This window comes from Myotis nattereri (genome assembly GCF_964212035.1).
Source record: "Myotis nattereri genome assembly, chromosome: 3".
NCBI classification, from domain to species: Eukaryota; Metazoa; Chordata; class Mammalia; order Chiroptera; family Vespertilionidae; genus Myotis; species Myotis nattereri.
In genome coordinates, this window is record NC_138077.1 from 39,923,493 (window position 1) to 39,950,030 (window position 26,538).

Consider the following 26,538-nt stretch of genomic DNA (forward strand, 5'->3'; position numbering starts at 1 on the left):
TAAAAACCTTCCTCCTCTAAAATTCATCAAGGTAAACCAGGTCTATGTTAATCTTTTAACTTGCTTTTAAACCTGTGACAAACTGTATGCCCTTACCAATAATTCCTTATTTTACTTTGTGTAAATATTTATACTTTGTAGGTGATACTTATGTTAACAGTTGGGAAGCATTCCCTCCAACACAGACTTCGAAGGTTTCGTTATCTGAAGATGCTCAGTGTCACTAATTCTCAGAGTAATGCAAAATTAAAATCACAATGTGATAGCATCTCACACCTGCAGAATGGTTATTATTAATAAATAAATGGGGTGGGGGATGGACCAGAAAATCTGATATTTAAAATGTAATTTTTTAAATGCTAAGTTGTAGTGCAAATATGACAAATTTTTGAAAATCTCAATATTTCAAATTACATTGATATATTTAGAAGTATATTTTTAAATCTTGAACTTTAATAGATATAAATTGCTATGTGTTTTAGAAAAGTTTTCCAAATTATATATTGGTATGTCAAATTTAGGCTAGAGTTTTGTTAAAATATTAAATGCTTGAGGATGTTGTTTTCTTACAGGGAATGGTTCCATTTGTATTTGTTGGCACTAAAGAAAGCATCGGAAATGTGCAAGTTCTTTTAGAGTATCATATTGCTTATCTAAAGGTATGTATACTATTTACATTTATATCATTGTTGCTCCCCACTTTAAGCTTTATTAATTTGGTAATGTTTGTAGTAAATTTTAGATACTTATATATTTTTAATTTAGGTTCAGTTATGCCCTGTTTTCATGAGAATTTATAAATAAAACATCTTTTGCCATAATAAAATCATTTGCCTCATGCACATTGTTTCTCTTTCCCTCTGAACTTTTGCATTTCTTTCCTTACTGTTATCACTTAATGTACCTACACATTCTGTACTGGAACTATTTTGTTTTTACTTGATGCTTTACATGCAAACAAGACACAGAATCAGCAGTGAAGATAGGCTTTCTTTGTAACTGGTATTATCTGAATCAGATGCCATTTGGTAATTCCTTAACCATTGTGTATAATGTAGTCTGTTTGAGTTCATAAATAGAGCAAGGGCTTTAGAAAAGAAAGCCACATTAAATTATTAAAAGTTGTATTTGTTATTTTCTACTATTCCTCTTTTATTCCTGCTATGGTTCTCTTGTTTAGAGTATAGTAATATCCTCAACTGCTCTATCTAGTTAGTATGTTTTCCTTTTAGTCATATCATTGCTGCTGTTTTAATATTTTGAAAGCACCCCTGATACTCTCATTCCATTCTTTTAAAAAAGCTTATCTTTATATAAGTCTCAATTCAATCTGGCATTCTAAGCCCAAGTTTTACCTTTCAGTACTCTACTAACTTTTATAAAGCCAAGAGCTTTGTTTAGATACCCTCCCTTCACATCCTGTAATGACCTCAATTTCTGAATTATCAAGCCTACTAGTTCATCTAGGTCACAACTCAGGTGTCATTATTTTGATAGGAAAGTAGGTTAATGGTACCTCTCATTCATGATACCTGAACCTCATTTAGCAGAGTTTTAACTCCTTCAGAGCTAAATCTGGTAACATTGTATAATAATTAGCTTTTTAATAAATGGGTCATTTTAATGCTTATCAAACATCTCCTTGAAGGAGGAGAGTCCTGGTCTTTTTTCACATTGCATGCCTGTAGCACTTAGCATGACTGGCACACATGTTGGGCATCAGTAAATGTTTGGTGAATTGAAACAGCAAATGACTTTGCAGGTTCTGTTTACTAGGAACACAATTGTACTTGACCAAATGCCCACGATGCTTCTTTCATTAGTAGGGAGTATAGCTCTAGCTTTATTTAGACTTTAAGAAGACAAAAAGTTACAAATAAGATTTACCCTTTATTGTTTTGATTATAGGAAGTAGAACAACTAAGAATGGAACGCCTACAGATTGATGAACAGCTACGACAGATTGGTATGGGTTTCAGACCTTCTTCCACCAGAGGGCCTGAAAAAGAGAAAGGATATGCCACTGATGAAAGTACCGTCTCTTCTGTACAAGGTTCTAGGTCTTATAGTGGAAGAGGCAGAGGTCGTCGGGGCCCTAATTACACCTCCGGTTATGGTAAAAACTTTTTTTTTTTTTTTTTTTACTAGTTCTAGTTTAGGTGCTCCAATACATTTTGCTTAATATTATTTAGTTAGTTTTTTACCTTATTTTCCCTTTGAGGGCAGTAGATAGTTCTGAGGTATACGTCTTAGTAATAGTGATGGCACACTTTATGTTAATGACAATAAAAGCTGTGCAATTACAGCTGTGTAATGAAATAAAACATGTTTTTGTTACGTTGATGGTTCATTATCATTTTTATTATTAAATTGATATGAAACTTGTTTTCCAAATATTTCCCCTGTACAGTTGTGTACATTTTCCAATAAAAGTCTAATAATGCTGGCTATACTACTAGGAATCATTTTTGCTTACCCTCTGGGGAAAGTAAAAAGGAGAAATATTCTAACCACTGTGCCAAAATTGCATATAGCAAATATATACTAGCTTTTAAAATATACTTTATTGGCTCATTCAGCAGTTCTGAGTATTAATATCTCGAATTATTTTATGAAATACAGCATTTCACTAAAGTGAGGGCTTTAAAAATTAGAACCTAATTAACATTTTTGTAAAATGTATTTATTTTACTCTGAGGATGGGGCCTAACCCATATAGCAAGAGGCCAATCGATTGTGCTGGTCGGTAATTCTCTAATCCCAAATTCTCACTTATTCTTCTTCAGCTTTGTGGAGTTTTCCAATTTTCTACATTTGGACTTGGATCTTAGCAGTGACCTGGTTATTTTTTTCCTTTATTCTTTCCTTTCTCTTTACTTCTCTACTTCCCTATGCTCATTCTAACTGCCTTGAAAATACTATCTTATAATCCCTAAAATAAAAGGCATTTAGGGAAAATATGAATATATGAAAGCTTACAGTGTGCAGGTTACATATCCAAATTTCATGTCATGTTTGACTGAAGAATCATTTAATGTTGCCAGTTATGTTAAATTTGTACTATTTATTTGTTGTAGAGTTGAAAGATTAATTTTCCCTTCCCTTTCATATCTTCATTTTTTAACTTTTAAAGTTAACCCTATATTGAAACATGAAAAACAAATTCCAATAAAGTAAAACTGTTTAGCATGTGAAGGGCTGAGAATTATGGACTTATTATATTCCTGAAAATACATTTAATACAAAAGAAAAGCAGTAATGAAATAGAAATTAAGTATATACTGAATGATTTCAGAGGTGTACAAATTAATAGTATAAATAATCACATTTGACTTTTTGGATGATGAGGATTATAAGCCTCTGTGGGAAGTCAAGTCAAATTATAGATGAGCGATCACTTTTTGGCAAAATGCTTTTGTTGAGAGTAGATAATAAATTTACCTGAGAGAGGTAGAGGAATCTCATTGGTACTGAAGAAAGCTCTGCCAATTGTTCAGTAGATGGCACTCTTACCTCTGAATCTTTACAGACGGTGTCACATTCTATTTTTTTTAAATAACCATGGAACTTGGGCTTGAGAGAAATAAAGTCATTTGAATTTGGCTATAGATCTTGTCCACTTAATATCAGAAGGATTTTTTAAGGAGATAATACATATAAACTGTATAAGAAACATTTTCTCTAGAACATCCCTGAAGTTGGTATTTGTCTTATAATGGATGATGTCTTATAACTTTCATTGGCAGTATTTGTTTAATGGCACACAAAGTATGTCTTAGGATGAATGGGTGGCATGTGGATTTGATAAAATGTACTCTAACTATTAAGTTTAGCATACACAATAATTGAAAAGGATGTGAATCATCTTCAGGGGTGATTTTAGAAAGGGGAAAATCTGATTAAAATTCTGTTAAAAACCAGTCTTTTAATTTGTTGGAGTCATTAAAAATTGAATCAGTTTTATGAGTTAATTTTAAAGCTTTTTTAAAAGTTTGTAAGTTCAGACGTTCTTATGCATTCCAAAGGTTTTCTTCACTATTCATGAAATGATAAATAAGTGTTTGGGAGCTTCAAGGAGAAAGGAAGTTGGTAGGCTCCTTCACTTGTTAAACTTCATATTTTATTTCCTATACTTAGTCCTTTTAACTTTTGTATCTGAAGAGCTCTTGTGTTTCGCTTTTATCATCAAATGACAGTGGCATTCAAATGTAGGGAACTTATAGTTTAGTATGGAATCACTCTTATTTGGGAGTTTTAGCAAAGGAACTTCAAAATCATGCAGCAAGTTTACTCAACAGAAAATGGTTATGTTCATTGCTAGGCGTCTGGGAGCAGTTAAAGGTATGAGACAGAGCTGCACCCTTTACATTTATCATAGACCAAGTGAGAAGTAGATCCAAAAGGGATAAAAATAGAAAACAACATTCGGCAACAGTGCATGACAGGTATAAATTGCTTCTAAGAAAATAAGAGAAGAAGAGAGGTCTGTTTTCATTTACATTGGTCTGAACCTAGAAATTGAACTGGGCTTTGAAAAAAATGTTTGGTTATATGATAAAAGGAAAAGGTGGAAGAGACACCCCAGAACTACCTAAGAATAGAAGTGGAAATGAGTGTGATAGTGATTGGGTTACATAAATCTAATGTAATGATGATATTGTAAGGCATAGATTATTTGCGGAATTTAAATTTTTAAAGGGTCATTATTAAAATAGGTCAGTGATGGCGAACCTTTTGAGCTCGGCATGTCAGCATTTTGAAAAACTTAACTCTGGTACCATGTCACATATAGAAATTTTTTGATATTTGCAACCGTAGTAAAACAAAGACTTATATTTTTGATATTTATTTTATATATTTAAATGCCATTTAACAAAGAAAAAATCAACCAAAAAAATGAGTTCGCGTGTCACCTCTGACATGTGTGTCATAGGTTCGCCATCACTGAAATAGGTCATTTGAAAGTCAGAGATGGTCTAAACTTTTAAAGTCAGGCTGAATTTTTGTCTCATGGATCTGTTGTTGATTTGAAGTTGTCTTTCCTTAGAATAACCCTCTTAAAATTTGTTCAGTAATTTCAAATACTGTTCTAATTTAAGAAACTTGCTCATAAAACATAGCTGTTTTATGTACAGCCACTAAAAATACACTTCCAGTTTATAAGAGACCATTAGTTATCAGAAACATCCTGATTTCAGAGATATTAAAATGTGAAAAAATGGTAAAACACGCTACATAACTATTTTTCTAAATATAATTGAAGTTGCTTTTAAATATTGGGTAGCAGTTATATTTACTATACTAATTTGATATTAAACATAAAAATGGGCAATATTTTAAAAATATTTTCCCATTTAGTGCATTTTTATATTTGTATATGTAATGTTTTATATGTTTTCTGTAATCTGTTGGCTGTAAAACAATTCAGGTTTTAACTATCTGAAGAGTAGATACTATATTATTAGTATAATATTAATATTTCTTTATTAAGAAATTTTGAAATCAGTGTTTTGATTTAGTGTTTTTGAAGCAGCCAAATAGCAGTTATTTAAACAATGATTTGCAGGAAACTTTTAATTTTTTTTTTTCATTCCTATAAAAAATTGGCTTATGTTCTCTTCTTTCCCAAGGTACAAACTCTGAGCTGTCTAACCCCTCTGAAACAGAATCTGAGCGTAAAGACGAGCTGAGTGATTGGTCATTGGCAGGAGAAGACGATCGAGAGAGCCGACATCAACGTGACAGTAGGAGACGCCCAGGAGGAAGAGGCCGAAGTGTCTCAGGGGGTCGAGGTCGTGGTGGACCACGTGGTGGCAAATCCTCCATCAGTTCTGGTAGTCTTTTATATACTATGTCAGCATTCTTTTTTTGTAAACATTGTGACTTTATACAAATTAGTTTATTTTCTGGGGCCACTGATTTTTGGAAGTTTTTCTTGGAATTCACTGAAGAAAATAATACAACATAACAGTGTAAGGAAAAGCCCTGTAGAGTGTTTTATCAGTGAAAGTTAACTAGAATATTTGGGTCAGAAAAATAGGTATTTGTTTATCCCTTCAATTTTGAAGGGCTTATGTAATTAGAGTGTTTTTTCTCTCTAGAATTATTGAGTTTACGTATTTGTTGGCCAGACAGACCCAGATAATTCATATGGTCAGAAAGATCTAAATTCCTTTGGGTACTTAATATTGAAAGGTAACTGAAAACCATTTTTTGCTACACTGTGTACTATGGGAACAGGAAAAAATTGTGTATTCAACTTAAAATATATTTTTTATTATTTTACTGTTTGAGGAATTGAGTTGTAAAGAGAAGTGTTTAGAAGACTGAGATTTGAGGTGTGCAAGCAACTTTTTACTCATGTGTTTTTGAAGATTTTAAATGCTATAACTTCAGTGGAGTTGTAGAGTTGCCAGAATGTTTTTGTTTAGCATAATAGGGCTGGGGGGAGAATTGTCAGGGATACTTGGACTAGATTATATCAGGGAAATAACCATAACGTATTGTAAACCACTTTAAGAAAACCACTCTTAATGTTATACAGTGCCCTATGAAAGTTTATGTAGTATTTTAAATGTTATAAAACATATATAATTAAATATATGCCAGATGGGCAGGAGGTATATATAAAACAGGAGGTATATTATATATATATATATACACCAGATGTGCTTACAAGTTAGAAAAAACTGGAACAAGTCACAAAATTTAGGAACTTTTTAAAAGGTACTCTCTAGTTCCAGTGAAACTCTTTAATCCCTAAAATTTAGTGTATAGGTTTTCAGATAAATAGTTTTTATATTTTAGCACATTGTTCACTATTACCAAGGTTTATAATATAATATGCTGAATTATAAATAAATGTACTTAGTGTTTATGATTAATGGATAAACTTAGTGTCTTTTGCAAAGATGCTAGCTTGCTAGCTGTTACCAATGGAAGCTTAGAAATGAAAAGTCGTGATTAGGTGAATTTCTTCTATAATTTGATTGGTGGAGGCAATAAATGCACATAGGTAAGATGGGTATTTTTTTCTTAAAACTTTTCTTTTCCCACCTTCACCCCACCTTATCCCACCTTCACTTTTTGTTTCTAGAGATGGGAGCACTAGTCAACGCTCATTTCCACATTGTGCTATAACCAGTTAGAATTTCAACTTTTATAGTTGTTTCTTTCCTTTGTGTGTGTGTGTAGACTTGTTTTGATTGCTTCAGTTTATAGTAACGGATTTCTGATAAGTCGTGGAGTGCAGGTGTTGAGTATTATTTGGAAATAGTCCATTAATATTAGCAAAAAGAAGCAACAGTCACCTTTAGTTCAATAAAGGTGACAAAAGCTCTTTGTTCAAATTAATTCATATTAGCTGGATATTTATTTCTCCTTAATTTTATTTTTCTAACCTCTGGTCAGGTTTAACTAGGAATGTGAATGTCAGAAGTAGCATGTATAATATGCTATATATATCCTAACATTTTCAAAACAAGTCAAAGTGAAACAGTAGGAAGCTGAGATGTCTGCTCATCTTTTGCTTTAATTTTTCATTGCCATTTCAAGTTTTTTCATCTTTACTACTTTCCAGGTAAAATAGTGATAAAGAAAACATTTGAAAACAGAATATATTTTTATTGGGGCAAAATTCAAGTTTCTTAATTATTAATTAATACAGCTTAATATAGATGAGAACATTCCTATTTACTGCAGCTCTCTTAAACAAATATTTCTTGCCTCTGACATGCATATAGTGCTCAAAGATCCAGACAGCAATCCATACAGCTTACTTGATAATACAGAATCAGATCAGACTGCAGACACTGATGCCAGCGAATCTCATCACAGTACTAACCGTCGTAGGCGGTCTCGTAGACGAAGGACTGATGAAGATGCTGTTCTGATGGATGGAATGACTGAATCTGATACAGCTTCAGTTAATGAAAATGGGCTAGGTATGTAAGCACTTAGGGAAAAGATATATATTGTATAATACTGTTAATGTATTATGCTTGTTTCACATAAACAAAAACCCAAAAATACGCAATTTGAAAATTGGATTTTTTAGTGCTTGCTTCAAACAAAGATAGCGTTGTATCTGTCTTAAATATCCAGTTTTCAATTTGTATAGTCAAATTATTTGAAACTGAGAGGGTTTATTAAAATGCCCTTTGATGCCATTGCATAACACAGATATACAAACTGCAAGGCACTTAATACTCTTTTTGTACCTAAACCAAAATTGGGCTTTCAGCTTACCTCTTTAAAAATTATTATAAATAACACTAATGAAAATTATTATAAATAACACTAATGAAAATGGCATTAATTTGCAAAGGGCTAAACTGTCATTAACTTTGGTTAATAAATAAACTGTATTGGAGAGGAAAACTTTATCTCCCTGAATGATGGCATTTTAAAAATTAAGTCATAAAGTTTAAGAGTTAAAAACCCTCTTAATTTCCAGATGATAATTCCATTTTGTAAATCTATTTGGAATGCTTAAAACTACGAAAGTTATTTTCCTGTCAGTAATTTATGTGTTTTTTCTTCCCTATTTAACTGAAAGTTTCTCTTTCCCTTTCCTTGAATCTTTGAAGGAACAAAGTTTTTGTTTTGTTTTGTTTTTATCAGAATAGTTCATGGTAAATTTTGCAATTACAGATGATAGTGAAAAAAAACCCCAGCGACGCAATCGTAGCCGCAGGCGTCGTTTCAGGGGTCAGGCAGAAGATAGACAGCCAGGTAACTTGAGTGGACCTGTTGACAACACCAGGTCATAAGCATGGAAAAAAAATGTCATGTGTCTGCTTTCTAAATAAATTATACTTACATATACACATGTGTGCATATACATTCAAGATGTGCATTGCATAAATTGTTTACTCAACTAATAAGACTACTACTCTTAAGAAATGCATTCTTCCTTGACACCATAAATGTTTAGTAATCTGTCTAATTGAACTAATATTACTCAAATTGTTTTCATGGAAATACTGTTGAGAAGGCCATTATTTTGTCCACTTGGCAGATTCTTTACACTTGAATTGGGGTCTGCCATCCCCGGGGACTATGTTGTTAGATTGTGATTGAGGTTGATTGGCAAAACTGGAGAGCTTTTGCATGGTGCCTGCTTACTCTATCTGCATTTAGCACCTCATTTTTGTGGGAATTTTATAATACCCACATTTTTTTAAAAAAAGTATAAATGAGAAAAATACTTGAAAATGTTTTTTTCCTAATAAGAGGAATGCATGCTATGTTTTTGTTTATTGTAGTGTGATGTTTATCCCTACACCTACTAACTATTCAAATTAATAGTACTTACCTATTAGCTTTAGAATGTTAATTTTTAAGTAGTCATGTTTTTAGTAACTTCAAAGAAAACTTGTTGGTTGTGTCTATTATTTTGAACATAATTCCATTTCCTGTGTAAGAGAATCACATGTATATTCACAAATAAACCCCCTTTAAGCTAATCAATTTTGCATTCTTTCCAGAGCAAATTCTTTCATGTGTTTTCCCCAGCTAAGGAATGTAAATTCCATTATCTTTAGAATTTTAAGTTAGGTGGTTACAGAGATATTTGGGAAAACCCATTAAAGGCTATTAGTTCCCATTCTTGAAAAAAAAACAACCTCATGCTTTAAAGATATTTGTAAAACTAAAAGGAATTAAATATTGTCAAATATAGCAAATTTCCAGAACATATTTGTTTTCCCCTCTCTTCTTTACCTACTGTCTTTAGTGTTAGAGATATATTTTAGATCAAGAGATCGTATTTCATTTTCTTAAGCTGGCACAGCAGTGAATATAGTATCTGGCCATACTTTATAAATAAGAAAGTTCAAGCTGGGCGCTTATTATAGGATAAATTACAATGTAATTTATTAACTAAATGGATGGTGATTTATTACTAAGTCAATGGACATAAAAGGAATAATGTAGTGGTTTTGTCAACGAAGAGGCAGAGATTTCTGCATGGTATTAATTGAAATTTGAGTAATTTGGAATTTTTAATAACTTTTGTTCCATATCGCAATTTATTCCTATTTTACTCTGTTCTTTTGGAAATTGCTTTTCATCTTTAGAATTCTTTGCCTTCCCTAGCCTATTCCTGCCCTACTCCCTCCTCAATCCCCCCTAAAAAAACAAACCCAAAACTCAAAATAAGATAGAACAAGCACACATTTTCTCATTGCCTCTGCAGCAGTTCTAGGAAGGCAGCCTCTATCTAAAGAATATCAACATTCTTTTAAATACAGTTATTTAATTTGTTCTATTTGCTTAAAATTTCCTGCTCTTAATGTAAATTAAATAATGAATATTCTCTACTAAAAATGTGACAATACAGTGGTGTCCAGTTGATTAACTTGGACCTCTAACCTAAGAGGAAATTCTAGGGTCCAAATTATGTTGCACAAATTGTTTTTTCCCCTAGATATTTTAAATATGTATTCATCTGTATTGAACTTTTAAGTGGCTGGTATTTTAAAGACTGGCTATAGATAGGGGTTTTGTTTTTTTAATCAACTGAATTTGTTTTGGTTTTACCTCCCCTTATGGGAAAGGAGGGGCACTGGTAAGTTTTTACCTTTCCAACTAAGTGCCTTTTAATTTAATTGGTAAACTATATTAAAGTATATTATTCTATGTCTGTACATAATTGTCAGGGTTTCCAGGTAGATGAGTTCTCCAGGTATCACTGAGGACTGAATTATAGAAATATAATGGATTTAATTATTAAGGTGCTTCCCAAATTAGAATAATTCCTAGAATGGTTTTATCACCAGGTACGTAGACATAACAATGAAGTGGATTTGATAGTATCCCCCTCCCCAATTTTGGAAACCATTGTTAAATGTATTTATAATTCATTAACAGTGAATTTAAATGATTTTTAAAGCTCCAAAATGAGTACACTCAGTTTCTTCTAATTTGGAAGAAAAGAAGCAGTTTTAGACAAGAAACATCTTTAGTGATATTTCTAATAAATGATATGTATTATTTCTGAATTACATTGTTTTTTGAGCTTTTAAAAAATTCATCTAATACTTTTAGACGGTTCTTGGATCTTATAAAAGTATTAGTATGTCAGTTTATGATTAAGAAAAAATGAATTGTAAATAAATGCAGTTTTATATTACATCAAAATGATGTATTTTTATAAAATTTGAACCTGATGAACCAATTCTCCTCCTAACTAGTGACTAATTAGACATTTACTTGAATTTTCATTCTTTACATAATTAATTTGCTCCCATAATTTAAAATATACTATATTTCACATAATCAGGGATTTTTCTTCACCAGTTTCTGATACACAATAATTCCTCCAAAGAAAGAGAATGATTCTTTTGTTATTTCTTCAAATAAGTGAATTCTAAGTTGCAAGCCTTCAGAGAGAGAGGATTGAGGCATAAAGTTAGACTAGCCCAGAGTACCTGTAGACAAGAGGTCATTTGTGGCACTGGGTTGGCAGTAAGACAGACGTTAGGTTGGATTAATCTTTTCCCTAGATCACTACTGCCATCCACCTACTTGCAAACACACATGCACACCTCAATCAGTCCCTCAAAAGATTGAAAGATTGGCTAAGTGAGGAGGGAGTGGTTAGTTAAATTCACGGTGGCCTTTCTCTTACCATGATCAATGTTTACAATTTTTAGGGTGGCTTTCTGTCATCTTTAGTTTGCTTGTAGTTTTTTATTGTCGATCACTCAGAATGGTTTCTAGTGTGGAATGTTTAAAAGGAACCATAAAATACCACACTTGGATTTCTTGTGTTTCTTAAAAAATAACAGAGCTAATATTTGAGTAACTTTTTACATCTTTGCTTAAATTTTCAAACTGAAGTACACCACTCCATGATTTATACCAAACTTGCCCAATTTTTCCCCCCCAAATACTGTCTGGGCTTAGAATGCTGCCTTTCCTATTCTTGGTTGTGGATTTCTGTATCAGACTTAGGCCACAGCCGTAGACTCAACCAGAAGCAAATGGCTGGATTCCTGTGAAAGAGGACGTTAATCTAGGCTTCCTCGATCTCCAGCTTAAAACTTTTTATTGTTATTGCTAAGTTGCAGGCACATTTTTCAAGCTGTTTTTGGTTGGAGGTGTTACCCAGCTTAAGAAAAATTTAAAATTGGGTAACCCACCATTAGTTTATTTTAAAAGTAAAATTACTCTTTATCCATAAATAAACTTTAGACATATTTTTCAACACCTGTAATTTTTTTCTCATCTTCAACAGTCACAGTTGCAGATTATATTTCTAGAGCTGAGTCTCAGAGCAGACAAAGAAACCTCCCAAGGGAAACTTTGGCTAAAAACAAGAAAGAAATGGTAAGGAGAATTTAAAATGTAGGTTTTGTTGCCTTTTTTTTTTTTTTTTTTGTATGGTTTAGCTTTATTTTTACTTAACTTTCTGTATGATCGCTTGTTTCCCCCCAACTAAACAAATACTATTTTAGTTAAAGACTACTATTGAGTTTATTGTTGGCCCCAGGTAACTGAAGATAGAAATGCATGCTTGAGCCTGAAATACTTTTCCGTTAGAACTCTAAATAGCATTTGTAAAGCTCAGTCTGCCCAAAGATATTGGGCATAAAGATTATTGCTTAATTTGGGAGCCATAGGCTACATACTTCTTCTCAGTGATAGATCTAGACCTTTAAGTTTCAATTCCTTTAATGCTTTAAAGGATTTATATGTAACTGAGTTTTTAAAAAGGTGAGTAAAGTAGGCGATTATTTGATTTACTTAGGGTATTAACTATATCTTTTACATGGTGAGCTTTCAACTGGTTAAAATAAAATTAGGTTCAAATTTCAGTAATCAAGTACATACTATTCAGTAATCAGGTACCTCTAGGTACTCGAAACAAAGAATTGAAATGCCCAGAGAGGTAGAGTATATTGGTATTTATTTTGAACTTTAAGGATATTTGAATTATTTGATCCATTGTATCAAACTAAAATTACTTAGTAGCTAATTATTGTTTATGTAGTTATTTTCCTCCTCAGCTATAGATTTTATTTATAAAGAAGTTGAAAAAGTTGTCTCCCTTTGGCAGGCAAAAGATGTGATTGAAGAGCATGGCCCTTCAGAAAAGGCAATAAATGGCCCAACTAGTGCTTCTGGCGATGAAATTTCTAAGCTACAGCGTACTCCAGGAGAAGAAAAGATTAATACCTTAAAAGAAGAAAACACTCAAGAAGCAGCAGTCCTGAATGGTGTTTCATAAACTGAAGAAGTTCCTAGTTTACAGTTCTTTTACATTACATTTTACAATAGTGCTTGTACAGCTTGCCAAAGATAGAATATGGATCGCCAGTCTTTACATCGCACTTTCAGTTCCTCCATTTGGAATTCAGAAAGGGGAGGGATCCTGAAGAAATCATATGTTAAACATACTTTGACACCTACTGTGTTATAAAATATATCATCAGATGTGCCTTGAGAATAGTATATGTAACATTAAAAAAAGTTGCTGGCTATAGGAAATGTTATTTTGTTTTCAAAATATGGCAGAGATGGGGGGAGGTTGGTGGGGTGGGATCCCTGACATAATACTCTTTATGAAAGCATTAGCTGCTTTTGTTACATTTTTAATAATATGCAACCACTTCTTCACCTGAGGAAAACTAGAGTTGAAATGCAGTCTAAAATATTTTGCACTGAATTGTAATTTCTTCATTAGTTTAGTCTGGAAACTGGTCTGTTTTGATGTGTTTTTAAAATGCTGTATGTAGAGGAAAATCTGCAGACCACTGGAATACATTTGTTAAACTCTCAACTGCAGGGACACTGGGTGATATTGGCAGTGACTGTTCTATATTGAGGCTTTGTTTGGTTTATTTATTAAAGTGTACAGTATTTAAAAATCAAACATAGCTTTAGTTAAAACACTAAGCTGAATTAGTCATGTCCATTCAGACATAACCTGAACTACTGAAAAGATCACTTTCCAGAAGGTTTATTCTGTATAAACTACATGTTAGTCCAGTAGAGTATCTTTTCCTTTTCTTTTTTTCTCCCCCCCCCCCTTTTCTTTTCTTTTTTTTTTAATTTTGGTTGTTTGATGTGCAATATGTTTTTGTATGCAGGTAGTAAATAAACTTTGATCTTCCATTTGCTGATTTTTAACTTTCTACTTTTTATGCCCACTGTTGCAAAGTAGTTGGAGCTACTTAGAGGCCTAGAATAGTATCCTGATTGCTTTTTAAAAAGCATTTATACTTGCTTATAAATAATATCAAACTATTGATTGGTCAGTTAATCATTTTGTGATGAATCCTGAAATCTTAGCAATTAAAATTTAATCTGTGAGAATAGAATGGTTTAGGGAATTGATCATACATTTGATTTAGGAAAATCTTTGGAACATAAAATTGTAATCAAAGACAAATTTGGAGGGCAGTGGGGTAAAATCTAGAATTTTTTGCCTTTATTTAAAATTATTTTTATAAAGAAGTATGAACAATTTTAAAATAATGGAATAAGCCACTGGTTTGCTTTTTGATTCTCATGGAAATAGTTTTGAAGATTCTCATACGAATGATTGTATTTTTTTTATATATATATTTTAGATAATTTAGGAAGATGAAGACTTTCACACTAAGTGTGTTGCAAAAAGCAACAATTTACGAAGCTAATTGTGAGGTCATATACAACACTTGTGGATTTAAGGGAAAGTTTAGCTCCACAATATTATGTAGATCACTGAGCAAGAAAGCCCTTTTTGTCATTTGTTGTCTTGTTTTTATGTGCATAACTTGTGTTAATTTTTTATGTGCATAAAAATGTACTTTTAGTTTATAAGTATTGAAGGAGAATTCAGGGTATAGTTAAAATTGTAGTAATTGCCAGGTTAGTGCGCATAACCCTAGCACTTAAACCTATTGTTGAGGATGAGATGTGACGTTATTAAATGCTCTTTTATAAAGCCCTAACAGATTTTTTAAAGTACTAGTAAGGTGTGTTGTGTATAGCCAGTCCTTGCACGTTAAATAGCAATATGAAGTAATTTCACATCCTGGTTTTTACTACCCACCAATGTATTTTTATCTATCAATGTTAGAAACAAGTAAAATTGTTGGCCTTTTTATTCTTAGTTCTCTTCAGTAATAGGTTTACAAATTAAGAGTTATGAGAAATATGTTCATTAATCCCCAAATTGGTGAATGTGGTATAAGAAAAAAAGGATTCATTTTCTTTCACATAGAACAGATTTGCTAAAGTCCTTCCATAAAGATTGTTTCCATGGGAAAGGAAGAAAGGTGAGGAGACCACCTTAAAAAGGGTATAGCTAGCCCAAGCAGTGCTTTAGAACTGACAACCATATTCAAGGAAATAAGCAATAAGATTTCATTATAAGTAAACCCAATGTTCTGTCCTTTAAAAATATGTTTTGAAGAATCCTGATAAGCTTTTCAGGGGGTAAATAGTACATGCTCACGTTCAGAAATGAAAAGCCCACTTCCTAAAGAGAACCATTGTCGGTTCAGATAGCATTCCAAACTTATTTTGAGAGGGGTGCATCTTTTTAGGCTATTAAATTAGATGTTGGTTGCTATGGGAGAACTTAACTGTGCACATTAAACAGATACTCAAGCAAGACACTATTCTAAAGGTCTTCTGCAGCTCAAATATTGTGCCAGCACACGTGAAATAGGAACTAAATCATGAAGTGGGAGCTTCATAATGTAAAGGCAAAAGTGGTCTGCTTTTCCCGAAACCTTGGAAAGCCTAGGATTCTTGGGTTTGACATTACCTTTTTTAATGTGATGTTAAGGGAAATAGCACATCAAACTGCTGGTGACTATGGAAACTTACCTGAGACATTGTTTAGGATAAGGCCAAGGGAGGTTGTTTACATGTAATTTTTTAAAAAAGAAAGTACAGGTATATATATGCAAGCACAAAGAACGGAAACCCTAGGCTAGTAAAGGAGGAGGCAAAAGTAGCTGGTGGTTTACTCTTTTATTATGGTTCTCTATTTCAGCCATTCTTTTGGCTGGAATCCATCACCTTTATGTCTGGTATTTTTATAGCCAAGAGTCTAGTGTTTAACCGAAGAAGAGTCTTTCAAAGTTGGCATGTTAACAATGTTGCAGTTAGATTGGGAGATAGTACCATTTGTGTCCTCTGTAAATAGATTGTTTTTTTGAGGTTAAAAGGTACATTTCTCATTGACTGTACCTACAATGAGCTCAGTCTAAGGACAGATGGATAGAAAACTGGCCATAATGCAGTAAGTCCTATGTCAGATAACTGGTGATTTATGGAAATGCATGTAAAGGAAAGTTACTTTTACACTTTAATTTTTCTAGACCTCCAGGAACATGACCTGGTTACCTATAGGTTTGGCAAAATTATTAAAGGCCAAAAAAAGGATATTGTAAAGTTCCATTCAGTCTTCCTATCTTTATTATTACGGTTTGGATTCTCTGCAACCTTTTATAAGTTTATCTGGCATTTGCTGACCCTTATTTTAAAATTTTAATTCTTTATTAGGATGTGCACTTGAATGCATAGTAATTTATAATCCATGATAAACCTAAACTTTTGACAAGTGGTTAAGTATAATCGTTTACTCTAGAAATCCAATCAATAGTAGTCTAGTCAAAACCCCAAATTACTGGATGATGGTGGTACATATAACCTTATAAGGAAATACGTATTTTGTTTTTAAAAAAGGTTTATTAGCGGAACACTTTAGTCCGATTCATCTGCATTACTATTTCAAGTAACAAAATATGGTGCATAATGATGCACCTGTATAAGTTATAATGCAGCTTTTATAAGAGGAATTCTGTCAGTCAATTTGCTTATCTATTTCTTTGAGAGTTTGAAAAGATGTTGTATATGTAAGTACAGAATGGAATTTACTGTCTTCTAACTTTTTCTGTATTTCATTTTAGAGAGGGCTGGACTACCTAATCTCCTAAGGGTCTTTGCAATATTAATGTTAACTTGAGTTTATTCATGTGTAACACTTAACCATTTCCCAAGTACCTCGACAAAAGTATGGCAAATTAAAATGGTGTTTTATATATGTCCATCCCAGACATTTCCAACTATGCTGTTATGCAGTCTAAAGGATATCAAAAGCAAGGTCAAAATTATTTTTCACTGACATTCCCAGTCTTGAAGTTCCAGTATTTGTGTTTTAGGGATTGAAAGGATTTTTTTGGGGGGGTGAAATCACAGGGATATTTTCTGAATGTTTTATACCCTTGTTGTTTTATTGTCAAATGCAACTATTAATTTTCTACTTTAGAGACTTTATTACAAAAAATTTTCTATAGTTTTTCTGGTTAAATCATTTTATACTTATTACCTGGAGCTTATGCCTCAACTTCTTTGAACTCCATTTTTCAACTTGCTGTTTTCAGGTTAAGAAAAATGTCACATAAGTATTAGATTTGACATTCCATTAGTTGACACCACTAAGGTAACAGCAAGTGTTAACATGTTCCAGATTATACCTTAACACCAGACTATGTCTTCATTGGGTGAGGAATAATAAGTAACACAGAAGTTCTTTCTATATGCCGTTACTCAGGCAATAGTTGGCTCCAAGCAGATATACAGCACTCTGAACAGTGTCAGTAACACAGACCAACCAACTTACAATGGTCATTTAAGTTTCCTGGTACTCAAGGTTACCCTCAATTCAGGGTTTTTTATATAACCAAAAAACTAGCATTCTAAATAATGTTACATGAAAATAGGTGGAATACAAGTATTTTCATGGAAGTTCTCAACTGTTGAATGGTTTGAGTTTTCTGGAATAACTAAACTATTTTTCTTAAAATGCTCCCATAGGAAAACACTTGGCAAAGAATTTGCTTGAATTTCTGAGAGTGGGGAAGATTTATTTTGAGGACCACTCATTACAGCCCACTTTCATCACCAGTTTTTATAAAGTGTAATGTAGGGGTCATCTAATGTCAATTTTGAGGCCCAGTGAAGGCAAAATGAAGGATCTAGGTAGGGAAATTGAACCTCCGATATGCCAGATCTAGGTTATGCTATGGGTGGGAATTCCCCCCTAAAATATCTATTGAGAACCAAATAACTAATGAACACAATAAATTAGAGAAGATACCCAGGGCTTAATTATAGTATTCAACTAACTTCCTTTCTCCCCTTAATACCATCTTTCAAAAAGGCCCCAAGCTAGATGGTGTAATGACAAGTACCTCTGTACTAACAAGGAAAACATCTGAATTATCAGATTTGTGAAAGGTACCACACTGCTGGGGTTAACAGTATGGAACTTTGGGTTTGAGAAAAATCAGCCTTTCACTCAAGTTGCTTGGGGCAAGTTACTTGACCTCACTAAACTTCCACTTTCCTTGTAAAATGTACTAAATAAGTACTTTTGAGGTACTGTGGGTCCTTAATGTTTCGTTTAATGTTACAGTGATGAGATGCGACAGGCACTCAACTCTTGTTTATATCAATAGCCTATGGTAAAATTAGTTTTGCTATACATTATTTCACTTAAAAGTTGGAGAACTTTAGGTGAGGACATTTCCTGTACTGGGAAAATGCTGGCTCATTGTAAGTAGCTAATATTAACATTTCACATCAAATTTTTGTAAGAAAACAAAATTAAAAAGATACAGATCAGCCTTAACTGGTTTGGCTCAGTGGATAGAGCGTCGGCCTGCGGACTGAAGGGTCCCAGGTTCGATTCTGGTCAAGGGCATGTAGCTTGGTGGCGGGCACATCCCCAGTAGGGAGTGTGCAGGAGGCAGCTGAATAGATGTTACTCTCATCGATGTTTCTAACTCTCTATCCCTCTCCCTTCCTCTCTGTAAAAAAAATATTAAAATACATTAAAAAAAAAGATACCGATCATACTTGAATCAGTTACCCATTATGATCTAGAGCAGTAGGATCACCAGTTGGTGACCGTGGACCACTGGTTGGTGACCGCTGCTCCAATGTTTTCCTTAAGCCAGCGGTTGCCAACCTTTCAGACCTCACGGACCACTAGTGGTCCATGGACCACCGGTTGGTGACCACTGATCTAGAGCCCTACATAGATGACACCTTTTCCCCAAGAAAAAAGGTAGGTTTGCCTTAATAGCCTTAAATGAAATATGGATTCTTCTACTTGATAAAGGTAAGTAGAGGAAACAAAGCTGACTGATATGAAAGAAAAATTGGCTGTTGTGCTGCTTAGTATTAAAGTGGTTCCTGTCTTAATACTTGTCTTATAACAGCTATGCTATTTACATTACTCAAAAGGCATACCTACAATATGAAGTTTTCCTTTTTACAGTTCATGCTTGATTGCCTGTTGGCATATTATTACACTTTATACTTGTCTTTAAAACAATTGCATTTAAGTTTTAATTGATACTCTCTTCTTTAAGTAGTCCAAAGGTTTGAAATAAAGGGTTAGCAATCCAAAATAAGTTGATTCTCATTTCCTGGTCATTTGTGGACACACCGTGTTGAAACTTTTGAAACACCTGATATACAAAAATACAATGCTCTGCTCTGTTTTCATACTGTGCACAAGTATTCTTTTCATGATTTAGTGCCTGCTTTTTTTTTCAACCTTCGTGCTTTTTATTGGTGATTTCCCTGTTTAATGTGAGGGAAGTGCTGCCTAATGTTCCCAAACAAGAAAACTGATGTGCCACCATGAGTGGTGTTGTCTGTGAGTTAAATGTTAAGGAATCAACAATATATCACATAAGGTGTCTTTAAACACACATAAAACAAGGTTTTATATTAACTGGTTGACTAAAATGTGACTAGAGGATTACAGGAACCAGTATTTCCCCTAGGTACAGTGTTTCATTATTTTTAGTGATTTTCTAGAACATAGCTACTACGAATAACTATACCTTCATACCCCTTCCCTCTGAGAGTAACAAAAGACTTATCCTATACAAAAAGCCATGCCTGCCTTATTATACTCTTAAGACATAACAAATAATTGCTTAGATTTTAAACAAGATGGAAAATAAACCAAAAGCAGATATACCCCAACTTTGAAATGCCCCTAAACACATTCCAACACTAAATATTACCTCCATTATTTTGACCTTGAAAGTTTGTTCTCCATTAAGAACTTTAAGATGACTTAAAATTTAGATGGTAGTTAGCATACATTATCATCTTAAAGCTAAATATAGGTGCTGCTAGAGACCACAGACTAGCTATTTCCCTGGGGTGTTTCATGTAAGTCCTTTGGTTAAGATTCTTATATATTTCTTATATATGTTAGACCAGTGGTTCTCAACCTGTGGGTTGTGTGTGACCCCTTTGGGGGTCGAACGACCGACCCTTCCACAGGAGTCGCCTAAGACCATTGGAAAACACATGTAATTACATATTGTTTTTGTGATTAGACAGTGAAATTGGGGGTCACCACAACAGGAGTAACTGTATTAAAGAGTCACGGCATCAGGAAGGTTGAGAACCACTGTGTTAGACCAATAGTAAGCCATTTGCCCTCAAATGACATCTATATAATAAAAGCCTAAGTGACCATTACGGTGGAATGACCAGAATGACTGGTTGCTTTGCTGTGCACTGACCACCAGGGGGCAGATGCTCAATGCAGGAGCTGCCCCCTGGTGGTCAGTGTGCTCTCACAGGGGGAGCACAGCTCAGCTAGAAGATGGGCTCCTGGCTCACCTGAGCACAACAGTGATGGGAGCCTTTCTGGCCGGCTCTGCAGGTGGGCAGTAAGGAGTCCTGGACTGTGAGAGGGCACAGGCTGGGCTGAGGGACAACCTCCTGCACCCTCCCCTCTCCCCTGTCATGAATTTCATGAACCAGGCCAATATATATATATCACTGTATAAATTCTCAGAGTCCAAGCTAAGTATTTTGATATCAGAGCATCTCGGTTTAGCTAATCGTGCTAAATGCAAGACGATTATATAAAAGTTATTTTTACAAATGGTCAGTTTTTTAAAGGCGTTAGCTGAATACACTAAATATTTTCTTGATTAGGAACGACATACTCTTCTATCAAGTTTTTAATGTATGAAATCTGAATTCTGCCTGTGATATACATGACATCAACTTTTTTAGGTCAGAGTTGTGGCTAACCTCACTTTTACATTCAGTCTTAAGCAACTAAACCAGCTCTCTATACCTTGACAGTCTGTCCTCCTAACGTACTATAACAGCCTGTACTAATTCCATCATAATATGTATCACATTGCATTTTAATTACTAGTGTGTGGGTCTTATCAGATTGGGGTTCCTTGAGAGCAGACTTTCATGTTCACTGTGCCTTGAAGTAAATACCAATTATTTACTAAATGAGTAATGATAGAACAGTGTTTCTATTCTAATGGTATGTATCCATAATTATTGAGCATTAACTTCTAAATATTCTATAATTTGATTTAGAATCTTCAAATTTAAATAATAAACTTATACCAAGGCTTTGACTTAGTTTGTGCTAAATCATTTTTAAAATGTGTAGCTTCAGGACATTTATTATAAAAAGCTGTTTTCATATACATGACTAACAACTTAAATTCACCATACATTTACTTCATTTTTTGGCTTGACCGTCTAGTAAATCTTTAGCTTCATTGATTTTGGCTGCTATATAAGGAGATCCTCCTATAGGGAAAAAGAAGAAATATTAGATGGAGTCTCAGTTTCTGACTGGTGAAAAGCTATTCTCATTTCAAGGCTTCCTATGCTTATGAGAGGTGCAATTAGCAGAAATAGTATTCCAAAAAATAATTACGATACTGCGACTGGATAACCACATATATTGCCATATATGGGAAATGAGATTTCACAAAAACAGCAACTTTTAAAGAAGTTTAAACTGATGACGAATAGAATTTCACAAAAACCTATATAGACTTACATAACTTTGAAATAATGTAAGTTACCTACCTATACTGACGATTACAAGTCATAAATGAACAGAAATTTATTGTGCTCTGTTATTTTAAAACCTTGATATTCTCAGAGGCTTCTGAGCTTTGTTGGAAAGGCCTCACTTTGCTTTAGATCCTTTTTTTGCCCTTCATATATTTTCTTTTCCTGTTATTGTCCCTTTACAATGTTATATACAGTTTTTTTCCTACTAATCTGCTGAAGGACTAATTCTCAAAGTGTGGTCCTTAGACCAACCAGCATCAGCATCAATGAGACTGGTAGAAATGTGAATTTATGGGCTCCACCCTAGGCTTTAGTCAGAAGCCCTCCAGTTAATACAAACTAAATTTCATAAAAGGCTATGCAGTCAGATACCAAAAAATTGCAACTGTGTTTTAACTCAAAGACCTTTTTAATGAAAGGCCTCTCCTTATAAAAGGGTTTGAGCACTATAATGTAGATTTTGTGGTCTATATTTTGGCATTCCAAGGAATTACTTCAACACAGATAAAGCTTCTTAGAAGTGTATCAGAAACTGATACATTCTCTAGGTTTCTAACTATGTAAACTCAAGTTCAAAGGTCTAAAGGAATAAATTCATACTTTTGGTCTCATTAACTGAAATTGAATATTTAAAAATGTAGTCCAAATGCCAGGAGAATTTGACTATTAGAAATCAAATTTTATTACAATCGCAGATCCTCAAAACATTGTTAATGCTTATCACTACTTCCAAATTCTAGTAGTTATTAGATATCTACTCATTATTGTATAAGTAAATTTCTCACTCAGAATTCATTTTAAGACAAATGGATCCAGCCTGGGAGAGAGTGCTCACACACAGATTTAGGCACTTCCCTTATCATAGGACAAGAATTAGATATAAATTATCCCATTAGTAACAATTACAAAGTCACTACAACATGCATATGAAGAGTTTAATGACTACTTACCCTTGTCTGGGTGATTTAAAAGCATAATTCGTCGGTGAGCATCTCTTATTTTTCCTTTATTGGCAGTAGGGCTAATTTAAAAAGGAAAAGGTGGTATTTCAGACTACTACTGCATCACAAAAAAATTGTACATAAAGGGCAATTAAAGATGCAAAACTAGAGTAAGTCAACACAACAGTGTGAAACTGTTTAGGAACCTCTTCCTTATCACACAAGATGAATATTTTGACTCGGAAGTAAACAGTTCCTTAGAAAAATTAGAATTCTCAAAAATTTAATAGAGCTTGAAAATATTCAACAGTCCTTCTGTTGGAAAGAATGTTTAAGAATGTGGGAATGAAGGCAGAATTTCCCCACAAAAACTTACAGAGAACAACATTGAGCACTGTCATTACCTGTTGCACATTCACCTTTCAATGAATTAAGAAAAAGTGCTTATGTGCCAATGTGCATCTCATTGGAATTTTGTAGGGAGTGTTTAGATGTTAAAATAGACATGATACAAATAATTCCTTCCTAATGAACAAAGGTTTTTCTTACATTTATTGATAGCTCTAGAGTTGTAGAAAATATAAAAATTATTAGAAGCTATTTTACCTTACACCTAGTATTAATGCTGCTTCTCGTTTTGTCATTTTGGGTTCAAACCCACCTCTGTAATAGCCACCACTGAAGGCCTGAAAGAGGAAATGCATTAGTAAGAAAAGATTATTAGAATAAACTGAGTTGCTAAAAATAATGTCTGTGAATGTCCATAGAATTAGCAGGAAAACTAAGACATTTCCGATAACTTGTACTTCAGCTTTATAAGTAGCAACAAATATTTTAATGATCATCAAATATCCATTTTTTCCCCTAGACAACCTAAACTGTCTTGAAAATGTACGACAAAAGAACAGTGCCTCAAAGCCAGTTTTTCTGGGAGTGAAGGAAAGATTCCAAGTTAGCCATGTTCTACATAAAAATAGTATGACTATGTCGTAGAACAAGTCCCTCAAGAGGATTTAGAGATCTTTAAGACAAGTGGTTCAGATTAAGATATATATATATGGAGAAAAATCAGGCTATTAGGTCTTCTGACCTTATTATATAAGAAATATTTGTAAAGCCTACCATCACCCTCTTTTCAATCATGATGCTCAGCAAACTGTCACAACCATATTCATTCTGATCTGTGACCACAGATGGTGTCATTACATCCCATCCAGGCATCTTCTATAGCAGTGGTTCTCAACCTTCCTAATGCCACGACCCTTTAATACAGTTCCTCATGTTGTGGTGACCCCCAATTTCATTGTTACAAATTGAACATAATTAAAGCATAGTGATTAATCACAAAAACAATATGTAATTATATATGTGTTTTCCGATGGTCTTAGGCGACCCCCGTGAAAGGGTCGTTTGACCCCCAAAGGGGTCACACGCAACCACAGGCTGAGAACCGCTGGTCTACAGCCTAGTAAACTGCAGTGCTTCCTAAGTATGTTAGGGCGTGCCAGGACTGACAGTGAAAACGGATCCCGTCAGAGCTCTAGGTCCCTGTGTCTGTGATGCAAGGGGGGCGGGGGGATGTGGACAGATAATGCTGAAGTTAATAGTGTGTCAACAATAAAGTGACAGTAACTTTCGTGATGCTAAGATTGTTAACACCTCTGTCCCAATTCTGTTACGCACAAAATCTGACTTTTTAGGGTAGCACCTACAAAGTTCAGAACTTCTAAACTCGCCTTGTAGAAAGCAGAAGGGACCCTCAAAGTAATCACTTAGAACTTCACAGATGTTTGGAAATTTACCCTCTTTAAATGTAATTCTAGTTTTCATATACAGGCAGCAAAGAATTAGCAAAAATGTTTAGGAAGTCTTACAGATTTTGGTAGACTTTGAAAAACTTGTTTCACTTGAGGCTCCATATGCTTCATGGCTTGCAAAACATAACGGCCTAAAAACAAAAAGCAATAGAATAATTAAAAAGTCCTCAACCTCCCCTACTTCACCTCCGTCCCCAAACCACAACCAACCTGCAAATCCTGCAGCAGCAATGGTCAGTCCCACGGCTACCACTGTACTGGCCTGGGGAGGGGAAGCAGAGCACACATGTCACTTCTCCAACTCCCACCCTTCCCATCACACCCCAAATGAAATTAAAGTTCAAAGCAAAAGGAAACGAAAGCTGCAGCTGAGAGAGAACGGCCTCCGGATGGTTCCCGCAAACCTCTCCTAACGCACGTCCACGCCAACCGCGGGCTGAGCGAGGAGCCCGGCGTTCCGGACGGAGCCCTGCGGCAGCGCCCCGCCTCCAGGCCGCAGAGCAGAGCGGAGTCGGCACGGCCACGGGGGCAGAGCGCACCGCGGGGCAGGTACTGCGAGGCGGCGCTGGGGAGACTGCAGGACCCAGGGCGCCTCCACGCCGCGCGGGGCGGGAAGGCGGCGGGCCGCGGAGGAGCACCGGCCCGGGCGGGGCGGGCCCAGCTTTGCACCCCGGGCGGTGGGGCTCCGAGGCCGACCCCGGCCCACAGTCGCACGAGGGACACCCCGCGGCGCCCCTCCCCGCCGCGAGCTGAGGTTGACATGGGCCCGGGATCGCCCGGGACCCGCCAGGCCGCACTCACCATGGCTCCGGCTCGGCTCCCCTGCCTCCGCCGAGAGCGCGGTTCATCCCAGCCCGAAAGGCCGCGGCCACAGCTCCCCGCCGCTACCAGAAAGCGAGGGCGCCGCCAGCGGGGACCCAACGTCCACGCTCGGGCGCCCGCAACACTCGGTAGTGGCGCCGCGACCTGGGCCGGAAAACTGTCGTAAAAGGTGACAGCGGGCGGCAGGCAAGGTTGCTCTCGGGGGCAGACGGGGGACGCGGCTTCCGATTGGTGGATGGGCGGCAGGACCCGCCTCCCTGGGCTCGGCGGCGGGGCTGCTCGGAGCTGCGGGGCTGCTCGGAGTTTCGGGGTTTGCTCCCGGCCCAGGGCCTTGGGGAACCCCTCCGGGGCAGAGAATGGCGTGGACGAGCCTGAGGAAATGCTGGACAGCCGCACTCTGAATTTCCCTCCCTCCCAGAGTCTCCATTTGCAGCTTATTTCTTTTTTTTAGTGTGTTTCTTCATTGCATTTTATTTTTTATTATTACTTATCAGAAATTATTTTTTCAAGTATTTACTGTTGAAAGCATTACAGATGTCCCCTTTGTGTTTGCACTTTTTTCCCATTGACCCCCGGCACCCCGGACCCGCCCCTCCCAGGCCTTCATTCTATTGTGTGTGCCTAAGGGCTATGCAAATATGCATATAAATTCCCTGGTTAATCACTCCCCTCCCACCCCCTCACCCCGCCTTCCGTCTGAAATTCGTCAGTTTGTTCCATGCTTCTAGGTCTCTGGCTTTATTTTATTCATCAGATATTCTTTCTCATTAGATTCTACATTCAGCGATTTTTTTTAAAAAAATTATTTTTATTGTTAAAAGTATTACAGATGTCCCCCATTTCCTCCCCTTGCCCCCTACCATCCTGCTTCCGCCCGCCTCCCCCCCCGACCCCCCTTCACCGCACTATTGTCTGTGTCCATGGGCTATGCATATATACGTATAAGTTCTTTGGGTAATCTCTTCCCCTCCCTTGAACCTCCTCCCCTCTGAGATCTGTCAGTCTCTTCCATTTGTCCATGTCTCTGGACCTATTGTGTTCACCAGTTTATTTTGTTTATTGGATTCCACATGTAAGTGAGA

The 26,538-nt window shown here is 35.4% G+C and overlaps 2 protein-coding genes across 7 annotated transcripts in view; one reads left to right on the top strand and one right to left on the bottom strand.

The window, feature by feature from the left end:
- The window catches only part of FXR1 (FMR1 autosomal homolog 1), a 65,477-nt gene extending 51,348 nt beyond the window's left edge, over positions 1-14,129 (top strand). Inside the window, exons 11-18 of one of the 6 annotated variants that reach the window (XM_081087848.1) lie at positions 573-659; positions 1,909-1,966; positions 2,054-2,116; positions 5,631-5,834; positions 7,743-7,943; positions 8,653-8,733; positions 12,242-12,333; positions 13,064-14,129. In XM_081087848.1, coding sequence (XP_080943974.1) covers positions 573-659; positions 1,909-1,966; positions 2,054-2,116; positions 5,631-5,834; positions 7,743-7,943; positions 8,653-8,733; positions 12,242-12,333; positions 13,064-13,234 — 957 coding nt within the window. In that variant the 3' untranslated portion in view covers positions 13,235-14,129. Of the gene's footprint in view, positions 1-572; positions 660-1,908; positions 2,117-5,630; positions 5,835-7,742; positions 7,944-8,652; positions 8,734-12,241; positions 12,334-13,063 lie in introns of all 6 variants that reach the window. The other 5 variants (XM_081087846.1, XM_081087849.1, XM_081087847.1 and 2 more) reach the window with 5 other exon arrangements.
- A 7,326-nt stretch (positions 14,130-21,455) lies between these two features.
- DNAJC19 (DnaJ heat shock protein family (Hsp40) member C19) lies at positions 21,456-25,614 on the bottom strand. The gene is made up of 6 exons (XM_081087852.1): positions 25,436-25,614; positions 24,845-24,896; positions 24,692-24,765; positions 23,424-23,503; positions 22,827-22,897; positions 21,456-21,603 (listed from the first exon to the last, which is right to left on the bottom strand). Exons 1-6 carry the CDS (start codon positions 25,436-25,438, stop codon positions 21,533-21,535), a joined length of 351 nt encoding a protein of 116 aa, XP_080943978.1. The 5' UTR covers positions 25,439-25,614; the 3' UTR covers positions 21,456-21,532.
- Between the last annotated feature and the right edge of the window lie 924 nt (positions 25,615-26,538).

Coding starts and splice junctions, on each gene's coding strand:
- DNAJC19 (XM_081087852.1), bottom strand. Junction 24,766..24,844: donor TGCTGCTGCAGGATTTGCAG/GTTGGTTGTGGT, acceptor TTTTGTTTTTAG/GCCGTTATGTTTTGCAAGCC. Junction 21,604..22,826: donor TTTAAATCACCCAGACAAGG/GTAAGTAGTCAT, acceptor TTTTCCCTATAG/GAGGATCTCCTTATATAGCA.